Here is a 15781-nt window from a genome sequence, read left to right on the forward strand (position 1 = left end):
AGCTTCTAAATCATGGAGGCTTAGTCGCCGTCGTGCGAGCAGGGATTACCTACCTTACTTCAAAGTGCCCTGCAGGTGCAGGCTCTCCGTTTCGAATCCTCTTCCACGACAGAACGTTGAATCATGACGCGTCAGTCGCATTTAACGACACCGTTTCGTGCGTGCTCGTCGAATGCACGTTCTTTTTATCCCCGACGGTCGCTCCTTTCTTTCTTATTACGCCATCGCGAAATTCGCTCGAAGGAATTCCGAATTAATATCCGGCCGATGTTCTACGAGGGTATTTCCGACATTTCCAAGGGGACGCTCACTTTTCGAGACTCTCTCATCGGAATCAGATTCGCAAATGCGAACTAATTGAGGATATCTCGAAAGTATTCGCGTTCGCTGTCTGAGGGCGAGTAATTCGATTCGATCTGCTCGTCACGGATCCGCCTCAATTTTCCGGTGCGTTTCCTCGTTAAGTGCCGACAAATTTTTTAAATCGCGCTCTCTCGCTCGGGACTCGCGCTCCAGTCTCGTTACCGAAGTAACACCGGGTTGGCTCGGAATATTCGGAAGCGCGGCTAACGATTACCATAAGAATTAAACGCGAGCGGGAGCGCGGAGCGATTCTCTCCCCGACGAGGCAACGTCATTTCATTTTCGCGGCAAACGAAGCCGAGGAAGAATTCTCCCAATTCTCTAAGCCCCCGCCCTAAGCCCTCAATTTCACTAGAGTAAAAGCTCAACGGGAAGCGTGATAAAATGGCTTCTTATTCTCGCGTTTATATTCAATCTCGGTCGACGGCGCAGCCACAAAGGGCTCCATTTGAAACACGTTAGTCGATGCCGTATACGCCGGATAGACACACGGCGAAGGAGGGAGGGAGAGGGGGAAGGGGAGAGGAGAGAATCGCGGTGATGCATTATGTAGTACCACGCTGATCCTTATATGCATCTATGCATGGACTCCGCGACGCACCAACTTTATAGGCGTGCTGTACTAACACTTACCAGCGACCCGAACCGTTAACGTAATCACAGACACATGCGCACACACACGCGCACACATCCATCAATAAGGTATTTTCGTAAGGTGTGCTCGAAAAAGGTCTTTTTGACCGTCGGGATGCTATTGTGTATTCTCTTTATTCATCGAGAAGTCGATCGTGAGATGCGGATTAATCTACCAATCGGATATTCTCAAGAAGACAGAAATATATTTCTTTAGTTTGAAATTTTTAAACGCTTTATCTGAAAACGTAAGAGTTGTATTAACGTCTTTTCGGAAAATAGAAAGTGCCTTTTCCATCTTTCTGTCAGTTCTTTGCTTTCGGATTTTTATCGAACGTGTTTCACGGTTGCCATTTCTACGGCTCGCGGTTGTAATTGCTATGACTTCTGCTACTTATTTATTCGCACGATTCGAATTTAATAATAGGAGAGGCGACCATTAGTCTTTTGTAAATGGAATGTTGAGCAGTGTTCATTTAATCACTCGAGGCATCGGGTCGCTGGAGTTTCCGTTCGAGAGAAAATGCGGGTACAGCTCGACTTTATGGCAGCGTGCATATGTACAACGTTTCGCACTCTGGCTGATTGCTGTGCGCGGAGACAATCGGCTCTGCTAAATGGGTCGATCGACGTCGGCTTCCAGATGTTACAGCAATTACAGTAGGCCGCGAATAAATAATTCACCTGAGTGTGCTGACTGGCCTCCAAATATTAGATGTGTAAATTAATTCGGCGCTTTCCTTGCCAAAAATCAAAGATTTATTTACCAATGGAAAGTGTATAGTTAAGTATACTTTTAAATATCGAAGTATTCCACGTTATTACCGATAATCTTACACCACCTATCGGGCAGCTGTCGAATCCCATCGCGATAAAAACTTGGCGGTTTTGAATCAACAAAGTCACCGATAGATTTTCGAGTATCTTCTTTTACTTTAAAATATGCGTCAGTTAAATGGTGTTGTGACAACAAGTGAAAATCTAAAGGAGCAAAACGTCGGGAGAATAAAGCGAGTACGTTACAACTTTCCAGCCCGTATTAAAAATGACGACTTTTGTTCCTTTTGCCACGTAAGGTCGAGCGTTGCCTCGGAGCAGGCTTTTCCGAAATCTTCTTAAAACTTCTGATATCATTTTTACAAATTGTACAACTCACTGCGCTTCCGCTTAGAACCGAACAAATCGTTTTTGCGGCTTCAGTAATATTTTCTTGCAGTTGCAAAATGCAAAAAGAATACAGCGCCGAATACGCGCTTTTTCGATAGCAATGCCGTTTGCTACTATTTTCTGAGGTTGTATTGATCGTCCTGCAATATTACGTGATGTTTCGCAAACACAAATGGAAGCTCTCCGAAACTGAATCATTGAGCGAAAAAGTATTTAGATTTAAATTTAATTTTCTCTTTAGTAAAATTACGTAAAATTGAGGGCATCGAATTAATTGACGCGCCAAGTAAATTCTTCCCCTTTTGAACGATAATCACCATGTGCATCTCTGCCACACTGATCGTCGGTGCTCATCACGATGAAAGTGCTTAGAACTTCAGAAAAGTCCGTCGCTTCAACACTGGTGTGACAATCGATTCGAATCTTCCCCTTGTCAATATTTCGCTGCGCAAAGGCATCCGGCGGTACGTAAATTGGACAACGGTTTTCTATCAAACAAAGATTAGTCGTCGCGGGAGACCCGCCCATTCGGCTCGTTAAATTACAGAACGCATTATTTTTGCACTAATGAGTTGCCGGGACGAGCCGGTCGGAGGCAACTTCGAAAGTAAGTCGCGCACCGAGCACGCCTCGCTTGATTCGACACCACCACCACCGCCGGTACCGCGGCGGTAGCTCGTGTACCGGCAATAAATAACGCGCTACCCAAGATCTACTCTATACACGCGAGATATAGTAGCCTGCAATAGTTTGCATAGAGGACCCACGTAAGGCGAGTGTGGGCAAAGGGAAGAATAAAGGCGCGCGCGAGCAGAGACCGCCAAACTTGGAATCGAATCTTTTTACAACCGACGTCGGCTTAATGTCTCAAGTAGCAGCTCGCAGAGCAGCGCGATACGCGAATATCTCGTGAGCCGCTCGTGTTTCTTTCGGTAAATAAACACGCGTAAACTGTTTGGACCGATTCGCGTGTGTCGTTGTTTTTCCGTTCTGTAAAAATCGCTGTTTACGAGCGTTATTCCTCTCATCGGCATTGATATCCGCCGTTACAGAAGTAACGTATCACTGACCTTGGCTACGTTGCCGCGTTGACGGCGCGAGATAATAATAACGACGTAGGCGCGGAGTTCGCGCGAACTCGCCAGCACGCTGGTTACGCCAATGCGTAAGAGCGGCGATAAGGTCGAGCGCTGATGTTGGCGCAGATACGCGGCCTGCCGCGTATCTTTATTACCCCTCGCGAGACACGTTGCTCAAGTTAATGTTAATTGCCATTTTATCTTACTCAGACGCCTGATATTTTGTGCGCGTGATCCTCGCAAACTTTACGGCGCGTAAACGAAAGGCGCGCCTCACGGCGAGTCACAGCGGCGACGAGCCTCGTGAAAATGGCTCGTTTCACCTAATAACCGTAGCGCACCGGCGTTAATCTCGCGAAGTAATCATAAAAGTAATTATCGCCGGCACGTCGGAATTTATCGTAAGGAGCTCGACATCGCCCGGTGTCCTTACCTCTTGCGCGAACAGGCACTCTCTTCTATCTTTCATCGGAGAGAAAGATGTATGATATTTGGAACGATATTAGCACTTAGTTGAACGATTACCGTCAAAAATCCATGTTTTTGCCATGAATTATGATGATTTTTTAGTATAATTACGGTAAATATAATAAATTATAACAAAGTAACAAATATGGAATGGTAACAGAAATTGATCATTTCACATGGTTCAACACAATCGTAATAAATAAATAATACTGTGTATAACAACGTTCTTAACACATGTTTTATTGTACATATGGTAATAATAATAAATAAAATAATGAAAGAAACAATCATTTCTATTGAAAAAAAAAAAACGAATCACTGTCATTACACGAATGTTTACGTTTGATTATATTCATAACTCGCAAATTACCATTATCAGCTCGTCCTACCGCTTCCTGCACACTCATTTACTGATATATTTTAATTAAATCTCAATTGTCTACTTTTATATAATATTAATTATATTGTTCAATAGTTACATAATTGCGCTAATTATACCATACATAGACAATACGCAAGACACCTGTCAATTGAAAAATTGGCGTAGTGCGTGAGGCAGGCGACTCACAACACGTACAGTCACATCTTTATAGGAATTGTTTTTCCTTTCATTATTTCATTTATTATTACCATGAGTAAAACGCGTATTAAGAATGTTGTTAATTATAGCATTATTTGTTATTCGTTACGAGAGATTGACTATGTGCAAAATGGTCGATATCTCTTGCCGTTCCATATTTACTACTTTTTTTACTGTGTATAAACGTAAACAGTTGAGGCCATGTTTGACTATAAGACATAACAAAATTATAGTTACTCCGTTCATTTTTCCCTCAGTGCGTTAACCCTTCGCCTTTGCTCGCACGATCCGTCTAATAACTTCGAGCACTTAGCCCGATCACTGTCGATGAAATCATCATTCTAAAACCGGCGTAACTTTGCAGGCTTGACTACGTTGCGACTGACAACACTGGTTGAGTACGCACGCACCTCGCATGACGGCGTCTCGGCGTACGAAGAGGAAAATCGCGTCGTCGCCCATGGGAGAGCGAGCGCGCCGTAAGTAAGACAACATATTCACGAGGCTGTATCGGATTTTATTCCGCGGGTAAATCCTCGAATCTCAACGGGCCCGTGTCTTCGCGTCTCTTTCGTCCCCGGGCTGCTCGTCCTGATGGTCCTCACCCTCCTCCGTCTCTTCACTCACCGCCGTATCCCGCGCGCTTTCACTCGGCGCGGAGAAGTTTCGGGAGTTACGGCGACTGCTCGTAAGCCGACGAAGACGATGACAGTCCCGGCACGTCTTTTTACCGGCGAAGGTCATTTCGTCGGAGAAACGTGGAGATGGCAGGGTTGCGGCCCGCCCCAGCCTACTTCGTTTCGCCTCTCCCCTTCGCCCTTCGAGCCCTCTCTCTCATCCCTGCCTCTCGTTTTCCTGCCACGTCGCCGGAGCTCGTCCGTATTCAAATGTTCGGTCGGGGATGCACGGAGGCGGACGAGAACCGAATTACCTGCCCTCTCCGAATTGGAGACCGGGGACGGGGGCGAGTCGCTGTTACGGTAGCGAGGCGAGAAGAAAGTGGGACATCCAACGCGGAGAAGGCTTCCCCTTTTTCATTTATTTTTGCGAGAGACGCAGCGCGTCACTAAACATTTCATCCGAGCACGAAGTGGGTGTTGTCCAATAATCTTAAAATAAGGTACAAAGGGACAAAGCGTGACTTGCCGTAGTTGGTTTTTCTCTTCCTTTTCCGAAGCTAAATGCAAATCGGACACGAGCCGGCCGTGCACGACGACGAAGCGAGATGTATTTTCGGCACTTGCGTTCCCGGCGATTCCTCCTTTTTATGCGAGTTTCTTCGTTTAATCCTTCGACCGCACTCTGCATCGGATTTGTCAATAACCTAACACCTGTTTATCCTCGCATGCGTGCGATCAAGCAATAAAGTAGGAAAGTTACACTTTATTCTAGAATGTTGTCAACCTCTTTTGGAGTTCTTCAGATATGCAATTGAGAAAACCGCGCGAGGTCAATATGATCCTATTTGCGTTGCGCGTGACTTTTCGAAAGGTTAACGTGATATACAAGTGCGCGGGAGGAGAGCGGGCAAGCAATCTCTCGTCGAGATCTCTCCTCTTTGTCCATAAATAGTACACCGATGTTATAAAAGAGTTCGTCACGCTCGGAGATTTTTAAGGAAAGAGTGTCGTGTACCCGCGCGCGCCCATATGAGCGATAAGATTACGGAAGAAGATAAATTACGGAGAGATAAAACGCTCTTTGTACGTTGGACTTACAATTAGGAGGAATTTTAAGAAGAAGCGCGCGATGAGATCTTACCGAGATCTCGAGAAAAAGAAGAAGAAGAAGAGAAAGAAAAATAGCAATAACGTTGAATTCGCGATCGCGATTGAAATTGAGTCGCGGCGGCGGCGATCGTCTCTCGTGAGAACGTAATTAATGCGATTAACGAACCGTCTCTCGTCAAATCTCGCTCGGCTTTCTCGAGCTCGTGTCCCCGGTGTGTCATGTATGCATAACGGGGAACGTACGGGCAACCCCTACGCGCAACATCTTATAACTGCCGCGCCATTAACGGCGCCGCGCGCGCGATCATTGTAATATACGTTTAGTTTAGTTTAGCGTACGAGGGGCTGCGAGAGAGCGAGCCGCCGCCGATGCGACCCCTCGCGTGCCAGCCGAGGGTGCATAATTTATCGCCGCGTCCCGACCGCCGTAATGCAATACGTTACACGCTCGGCATGCATGCGGATTCCGCGTAGGTTATCGATGCTCCCTCAATGTCCGAGGGGGCACGGTGGCATAACTAACTACCTATAAATAGCGCGATCATGTATCGGCATTCATTGGCTGATACCGCCCCGTTTTGGACAACGGCACTTTATATTCCGCCGTGACACATAACGACGCGAAAAATAACACATCTACGGGCTCTCTCGCCTTCGTCTTCCGCGCAGAAATGTCGTTCACGTCCGGGCGATTTTTAACGCCAACTTTCACGCGTTCCTCGCAGGAGGCGGCGGCGGCTCGTCTCCTCAAAATCGCCGGAGATCAATTTTTACTTCCCCCCATCCGCCGTATATACGCGTCGAGAAATGAAAGTTTTTATCTCTCTCCCTTTCACTCTTCTTTTGTCTTTATTTTTGTATTTTTTTTTTTTTCAATTGTCAAGTTATTATTTATGTGTGTATTATTAGGCGTTTGAGGGTTTCCCAGAGAGCGTAGAATAAATAATGCTTTCTCTCTTTCACTCTCTCTCTGTCTGACCGCAGCGAAGTCGAAAGTCGCGTGGGCAGGGTTTTGCATTTCCGAGGCGTTCGACTTTAGAATAGAATTGGTTTTTATTGTGACTAGATTACAAACGGGGCCTTTACGGCGCTCAATATCGCCCAGTAGGAACGTTTACACGTAGTGAGTGAGGTGACAAACGGGAATGAAGACATTCTGCGTGACGTTACGGATCACTCACCGCAGGGACCGGGATATGTGATTACGACGAAACATTTGTACGACATCGGGATTCATACAAAATAGCGGTCGTTTCTTACGCCTACCTTACGTGACTATGTCTCGATCTACGGCGATCATCGGCCGCTCGCTGTCGACTTTCGAAGTCGATCGATTCGCGATCGTGTCGTCGTCTCACCCCGTCTCTCTCTCTCTCTCTCTCTCTCTCATAATCTCACCGACGCAGCGCCGCGTCTTCCACCCCCTTCCCCGACCCTCCCCCCGTTATATCATATAATTTATACAATTATCCGTGGCCCTCCGCGCGGCATTTGATCACTTTACCATACGTAATATATTTGGGTTTAACTTTGGCTTGTTGTTTTTCCTCACAGCGTGATCTATCAAATAATAAGCTACTTATAAAAATAGGACACTTTTCGTTGGTACGTTAATGCCTCTCTAATTACGCAATCAAGGGATACGTATTATAAGTTAAACGCTGCCGTTGGAACGATAGACGAATACGAAGTGGAAGAGGAATCGACGGACTTCAAAAATCCCAAATTACACGCGCCCCGCGAGAGAGGATACTGTGTGAATATTATTTATAATTATTCCACGATACTAATTTCATATTTATAACGTACGCCTAGCCTCGATAGGATACTCCCTGCTCGTTACACTGTACAACGCATAGACCGTTTCTCGCTCGCTTACAGCCTACAAGATTTTGGTATTTTGCTGAATAATCGTTATTATCGTCATTGCAATGTAACAATTTTGGTATACAGTTACGCCCGCGGCGTAAAGTGCCCGGCGTCTACTATACATATATCTACAGAATAGTGAGTACACGATCCCCCCTCCTCCCTCCCCGTCGGGAGGGTGGGATCTCCATTATCCCTTCGTTTTCCGCGCTTCCGTTCAGCGAAAATTAATCCCCCGATCTTTCGCGTCGTTTGCGGAAGAAGAAGTTCACCGTGGAGAACGCATCGTATACAATCGGCGCGCATTCGCGTGCGTTCGCGCACGTCGAAGAAGAAACCTCTCTCCCCGCGTCCCCCGGCTGAAAGAAAATATTACACGTGGATTCATCACGAGACGTACATACCTATATACAGCGCATCGAGGATAACGGATATATATATATATATATATATCGCGACGGCCGATCGGAGAAGAAGGATCGGGGGATTAAATGCTCGTCTCGTCGCGGCGGAAACTCGACATTTGTACTCCGTCAACTTCGACGCGTTTCACGAATTAATATTTCCACCTCCGCGCCGGTCCCGACCGTCGTCAGAGCGGCCCGATACAGCCGGAGAAACGAAGAGCGAGATCTCGCGAGACGAGCGTCGGAAATCTTACTGCTGCCCTCAGTCGTCGTCCCGCGGCTGCGTCTGCGAGCCGGACGCGATCTGCGGCGTCGTCCAGCAGTCGAACAGAGACGGCCAGTAGGTAGGAGCGGTGGTCGCGTGCTGCCAGTAACCGGCGAGGCCGGTGCCGCCGCCGGTGGCGGTGCCGGAGCCGCTCACGATCCCGACTCCCACCGGGATGCTGCCGGCGGCAGCGGCCACCACCTGTTCGGCAGCGTTCACCATGCTGTTCACCCCGAGGACAGCCCGCTCGTCTTCCATCTTCTGGTCCGCCGCGGTCCCGTCTTCGTCGTACATGAGATAGTGCGGGTGTGAGGTCGTCGACGACGGCGTCGAGGACAGCGTCGGCGAGGCGGCGGACCGAGGCCTGGGTCACTCTTGCGATCTCAGCTGATTGTCGGCCGACTGGCCGGAGCTCATGGCGGACGGCACCACCTGGTTACCGCCGCCGGCCAGGGAATTGCCGGAATTGGACGCTACGCTGTGGTGATGGGGGCTAGAGGTAGCCCCCGCGTCACCTCAGACCTGAGCCCTGGCGGTGGCGTTGCCGTGCGCCTCGGGGCCGCCCGGGGAATGTGGGTTCGCGCCGGCCGCCGTCGTCAGCGCGTACTGGCAAGCGCTGAGACCACCGCCGCCTCCGCCGCCGCCGCCGCCGCCAACGGAGGACGCCCTCGAGCTGACCGGGCTGATGCTGCCGGCTGTGGTGCCGGTGGTGCCGCCCGCGCTGAAGGTCCCGCCGCCGCCGCTGTAGCCGCTGCTGTGCTGCTTCGCCTTCAGGCGTAACGAGGCGATGCTGCTGGAGGTCATCACCGTGCAGGATTCCGGCGGCGCCGCGGTCCGATGGTGCGGCGTGTAGACCGGCGGCCCGTAAGGATGGTGCGGCGCCGCCGGCGCCGCGTAAGGACACGCCGCGCCCGACGCCGCGACCGGCGAGCTCGCGACGCCCAGACCGGAGCCCATACCCGGCAGCATGGACGTGGCCGCCTGGCCGACCGATACCGACATGCCGCCCACGTGGCTGCCCGCGACCGACGTCGCCGCGGCGTTGAAGCAATTCACCGGGCTGACCTGCGCGTGGTGGTGATGGTGGGACGCCGTCGGCACCACCGAGCCTAACGTGTTCATCCAGGGGAAGCTCTTGCCGCTCAGCGGCGACGGCACCTTCGTCGCCCAGTTGTTGTACGTGCTGTACGAGCCGTAGAGGGTGTCCGGGTCCGGGAACGGCTGGGTGATGAAGCCGTTCAGGCTGGCCGTGCTGAAGCCCGACTTGAAGTCCGCCGCGGCCTGCGCGGCGGCGTTCATCGCGTTCCGCTCCTTCTTCCGCCATTTCGCCCGTCTGTTCTTGAACCAGACCTGGAAGCAGGAAAAGGAAGCGTTGCGTTGAGTCGTGCTGATAGGTGTATTTGTTGCGCACTCGAGAAGGGAATTTCCCTCGAAAAGCGTGTTGCGTATTAAGTTGTTGCGTATTGTGCGAAAGAAGATGACAAGGGGGATGACGATTCGACAATTTTTCGAACGACAAAGAACGTTCGAGGCTTTTAATAATAATGATAAATAATCTGTCGTAGTTTGACTTCGATCTGTCGACGACGGTAGATGATGTAATAAGAAATAAGCGATAATAAGGAAGCTCCTCTGGTATTTAATCAGGTGTAAAAATGACACAGGCCTTTAAGAAGCGATATACGGACGGTTTAGTACCATCAGATATTAATATTACTTATTAATATTAATATAATTGAGGAAAGGTAACGCGTGTTAACGCACGTGTCGGATTATTCGTCGCTCAAGCGTGCGCGACGTATCAGTTTCTCCACGCTTTGACCGAATCCTGAATTCCCATCTTTCGATGCGAACATTTTTTCCCGGAAAAACTCCATTCTCACTCCATTTAGCGTAGAATTTGAACGTAAGTAACGGTACAGCTTTAGTTCGAAATGGAAAGAGCGGGGAAGTTACTTCTGTTTTCCTCATTTAAAGACTTGATGCAGAACTAAGTAGACTTAATGCAGAAGCAAGATTTTTGTTAATCGTAGGAACTCCTGTCATACGAGAAATTTCATAACTGCACAGAAAATAAGTTTGCCTGAATTTACTTGGCAACGAACGAATCAGATGGTTTAGTTGAAGCAACCGGGATTTCTGGTCCTTACGAACCAAATTCGGTTCTCATAACTCTTACGATCGGAAATCCGGTTTCTTTCCGCCGAAACGCGCGAACCGAACTCTAAATTCAATTTAATTCGCCGACGATCGTCGGACTTCTCGTTTCTTCGACATTACCGTTCTTTCTTTCAGAACACGCGTAAACAGCATTTCAGGCAACCCCACGGGGTACGTTTTCTCACGGTAGACGAACGCTACTCTCCCTTCCGAGATTTCGCCGCTAACGTATATACGACTCGCGCGAAAACGACCGAACGGAGGAGAGGAGAAGCGCAACAACGCGTAGCCGTTTCTCGCCAGATTTCGCCGGAGAACGCTCGCGCACCCGGGGTTATTAGTCACGAAAACGCAACGAAGAAAGCAGCAACGACGGCTCCTCCGACGCTACTCCGGTAAACGGCGGAGTTCCGAGACAAATAGCAAGAAAACCCCGGCGAGCTTCTCCATCCTGAAATATGACGGCGTTAATTCAAGGCGGCCCTCTCTCTCTCTCTCCCTCTTTCTCTCGCGCGTGCGCTCGATACCACGGCGAACCTTGTCAGCCGTTTCCACCCTCTCTTCTCATACCGACTCGCCCTTCAACCTCAAACCCATCCAGCGTACTCCAACGTCTCTCTTCCTCAACGACGCCCGTTGTCCCTGCTCGCCCCCAACAATTATACGGATGGTTGCGCTCAGATACACGTCGCTCTCGCGTAACTGTAAGGCAAGGAGCGGGAAAATGCGACATACGGAGGGTCGGCGGAGTAAGTATTCGGCGAAGGAAGGGCCCCCGGTAGTTGGCGAGGAGGAGGCTGATAGGAAGGAAGGAAGGTCGGTATCGGGGGTGAAACAGCGCTGAAGGAGGTCGGAGAATACTCCGCAAGATGGATGGCCTCACGATCACGCCGTGGAAACGCTAAGAGGCGCGACGGGTCATTGAAAGTGGGGGTGGGAGACTAGCTAATGAAGAATAATGTCCCTTCCCTCTTGACGATTATTCCTGGGAAACGTCGTGCAGCAGCTCGAATCTTCTAGTAGTCTTGATTGCGTAACCGGACGTGAGAATTTTAACGAGATAACATAAAACGGGCAGGACATGACGTGAACAGAATCACGAGACAAATTTCACCAAATCGTGCGAATTTGTTCTCACCGATTTTCCATTTGCGTCCCAGTTATATTTGATGCTTTACTTACCGACACCGCAGCTACGTTTGCTTTCAATACGGTTTGGACACATTTTCCTCGATACTACTTGGAACACAGCCCGAATTGAAATGTCGGCCCTTGTTAAATCTTTAATTCTATAGCACGGTAGAAGCAAAGCCAAAATAGGTTCAATTTCAATTCTAATAATGTAGCATTAATCCCTTTTTTCTGATATCTTAAATTTTCGTTCTAGTTGTTCTAGCGTCAAAATAGATTCTTCAAGGTAGCATTAAAATTCAATCTTATGAAGGTAGAATTAAAGGCTCAAGGGAGAAGTTAAAAAGTATATCAGTATTATCAAAGTAGGTTTCTATTAGTCTACAGGCCGTCTAAGTAGGCGCAAATTGTCTTTCAGAGATTATTTATCAGAGTAACATTAAAATTTCGAGGCGATGTCTAACGAGAGATCTTAACTTTTGAAAATTATTCAAAAGCAACTTCCATCGGATATCGGCTGCGTTCCAAACTACGTTGAAAAGAAGTGTTCAAGTCGTATTAAAATCAAGTACACAGCTTATTAATAGGTTTCCGAACGGTAAAATGTCAATGATGTATCGGCATATTGTTGTATCATTTTGTTACCGCGGAGAGTGAGTTTACCCGCGATCTGAATCCGCGGCTGGCTTATGTGCCGGTATATTTCTTTCCGTTGTTTTTTTTTTTGTTCGTCTCGCATTGGTAAGCCGCTCGTGGAACATCATTGAATTTTACGAAGCGGCCCGGTAGCCGCGACACCAGGGCGACGACGGTAAGCCAGGAGGGAGTAAACTCGATAGGACAGAATGGTACTACGGTGGGCGAAAGATGCCGCGACTCGAGAATCAATAAACTCTCTCGCGCAAAGGCGCACACCGTATACACACGAGGTGCCGCGCCCATAAAGTTTAACAGCGCCGCGGAATCTCGACCAGCGGCGGATGGAACGACCGGGCGGATCCTAATGCCTCCGGTTCATAAGGTCGTAAATTTGACGAATGTACGCGCGAATCTCGAACGGGAACTACCGCTTGACCCACTGGATCCCCAGCTATTGACCGAATGATCTGTGAATCCGTGAGAGAAATCGCGCACTCGACGTAAATGTGTCCGTCCGATGACAATTCACGATACGATCAATCGTTTCGATCGATCTCATTAATATTATCAATTCAATCGGAGATATAGAACGGACTTGTACACAGAAAAAATACATACTGCGTTTAAGTAAATATTTTTCTTGTTTCAAGTATTTCTACATATAAGTTGATGTATCCACACGTACATCGTAAATTCATCGTAAGCATGACATTTATTCCAAATATGTTCTGAATCCTACTAAGTTTGGTATTTCAATCGAGAATATTGAATTAAAGCACTGAAATTAAAACTTCAGTTCACTTATTCAAATTAACTGAATTTAACATTTCTTCGACAAGTTTATAATATTCTTGAAAAAAGAACAAATTTTTGTTCAAATAAATGATAATGAGCCTTTCTAATACTTGTGATGGCTATATTTTAATACTATTATCAAGAAAAAGAATATTCTTCCTTCAAGATCATTTTTAAAGGGAGACAAATAAACTGATTAATTGCTTTTCTTCGAAGTACAGGTAATATTTTTCTATAAACAGTATGTATAACAGCGGCCTAGTCGTGGCGTTTATCGTAGCAATATATTAATATTTGTAATTGTTGTCGTGGGAAGATTCGAATGTATAACATTTAACGATGCGCTCACACGCATCTGTAAAAAATTAAAAATAATGGGAGAAAAGCGCGTACCAAAACTGACATGGGTATTGTAAACCGACATACCCATGTTTCTCGGTTACGAGAGTTACGAACGGTCACGACGTATCTGTGACGATGTCGGAAAATTGAAAAGAAAACGCCACAATATGACGGATACGCATCATGGATCTCTTCATAAAACTAAAGTATGCAAAATTCGGAAAAGCGTGTTTCCGCATCGCGGACCGATTAATCGCGTGTCGGACGACTCCCGACGGCGATGTCGGGAAAATGTCGAAGGACGTCTCGGAGGCGGTCCGGTAGACGCGATAAATCGAATCCACTGTTTTCCGCCTGGCAACCGGCTCGAACAATGGTCCCGTCACGTCATTCGGGCAATAAAACCTCATCAAATCACGACCCTTCGCCACCGTGTAAGCTCGTGTGCGCGCGCACTCGCACGCTCGGCTCAATCTACGAAAGCTTATATAAATGTAATGAGACCGTGACCGGGGGTGCCTCATCAATCACACCCCCTCCGCCCAACCCTGTCCCATTCCGCCGTCGACGTCGCTCCTTCCCTCGGTCGTCTTCCGCGCCGCACATACGTCTACGCGTTACATAGACACCCTTGAACACCGCACCGGCCCGTCCGTGGTAATCCCGTGACTTAACATCGGGCTCCGGGCTCTCCGGGTAACCGCGATTTGTTCCATTGCGCTCAGAAGTTGCGCGCCACGCCGCGCCGTTAGTTCCTCGGTCAAGAGAGTCCTCCAGCTCTCATGGCCGTGGCTCCGGCCCGAAATTCTCCCTCGAGTAAGTATCTGTGTTCAAATGCAATGCTCTTTGAGCGATATCCTATCGGAGCAAAGCACCATGTTCCGTAAAACTACGATATTCGGAATATCGGAGGAGAAGATGGTATTATGGCAAAATACATATCGATTGTGGACAAAGTTATTGTACTAAATGGAGGGAAGGGGGTGGCTATAATACCACCTTTTCTTCTACTAAGAACTTTTTCGATACCGTTAGCGCGACAGATTACAATCAAACTACAAAATTTGCCGAGTCTCCTGATAACGATTCGCGTGAGATTTATTAATTCGCTGCGACTGCAGCTTCAGCTGCGGATGAACTTGTTGTCGTTTTTACGTTTGGAGAAGAAGGCGGCGTATGTACAGGCAGGTTTTCATCGTAAAATTGGAAACAATCCTGACGACAGGATTTCTCTGAGAAGTCACATCTCGTTTGATAAGGTTAGCGCAATCCTGGGAGTTGGAGGGATAAAATGAAAATTGCCAGCATTCCGACTGCCACGAGTTCTTTATAAGATATTCCTTCCCGAGCGGATCAATCGATTTTGCACAACATAGGTTTCCTTCACTGTGTAGATTCGATATCGCACGCTGCAGATAAACAGAAGCCGTGAAATATCGCGCGTCGAAGAGAGAAAGAGAGAGAGAGAGAGAAACTTTTATTTCCTCCGGCAAATATCGACCTAAATTTTCAAGTGGAAATTACACCGAAAGTCGACGCTCGGCGTCATACGCAAATTGCGGTGTTCGCCAAATTTATTCGTAAGATTGTACGTAAAAATGTTCGTGTAAATATTTATTGCATACGTAACGTGATAAATTACGTTGACAAGTCTCATATATATATATGGAAGTACAAGTCTCTTTTTTAACACCGTTTCGCTTCACATCGATCGGGCACGCCACCGAACGAAAGAAATTTCAAAGTACTGTGTTGCCGCGTGTAAACACGTAGAATATAAATTTCTCGACCTGGCATGAAATCGTAGTTCCTTTACGCTTTTGTGAGTCTAGATTAACGATCTCTCGCCCATATTGTGCGAACATTCGCGGGAGTTCGTGCGAGTTCGCGTCGTCGCGAGACGACGAAGGAAGAAGGAGACAGAGAGGCCGAAGGACGAGTCGAAGGAGGAGGCTGCGACGCCGGCAGAGGGGTGAGGAAACTGACATTCGTAGGGTGGAGATGGGGATGGTGGTAGCGTCGGAGGGGAAATACGAAGGGGAATCTGAGGGAAGGTTAGTCGTGGGTGTAGAGAAACAGAGAGGAAGAGAGTGAGTGGAAGAGAAGCAGAGAGAGAGAGAGAGAGATGCCTCTGGACGAGGAAGCGGAGGTGG

General features: G+C 48.0%; 2 protein-coding genes across 2 annotated transcripts in view; both read right to left on the reverse strand.

Moving 5' to 3' along the window:
* Positions 1-8558: 8558 nt before the first annotated feature.
* Positions 8559-8978, reverse strand: LOC106746162. The gene is made up of 2 exons (XM_014622416.1): positions 8965-8978; positions 8559-8925 (listed from the first exon to the last, which is right to left on the reverse strand). Exons 1-2 carry the CDS (start codon positions 8976-8978, stop codon positions 8559-8561), a joined length of 381 nt encoding a protein of 126 aa, XP_014477902.1.
* A 99-nt stretch (positions 8979-9077) lies between these two features.
* The window catches only part of LOC106746220 (pituitary homeobox homolog Ptx1), a 34847-nt gene continuing 28143 nt past the window's right edge, over positions 9078-15781 (reverse strand). Inside the window, exon 4 of the mRNA XM_014622531.1 lies at positions 9078-9911. Coding sequence (XP_014478017.1) covers positions 9078-9911 — 834 coding nt within the window. The remainder of the gene's footprint in view (positions 9912-15781) is intronic.

The sequence above is a fragment of the Dinoponera quadriceps genome, unplaced genomic scaffold (assembly GCF_001313825.1).
Source record: "Dinoponera quadriceps isolate SergipeBrazil2010 unplaced genomic scaffold, ASM131382v1 scaffold566, whole genome shotgun sequence".
Lineage (NCBI taxonomy): Eukaryota > Metazoa > Arthropoda > Insecta > Hymenoptera > Formicidae > Dinoponera > Dinoponera quadriceps.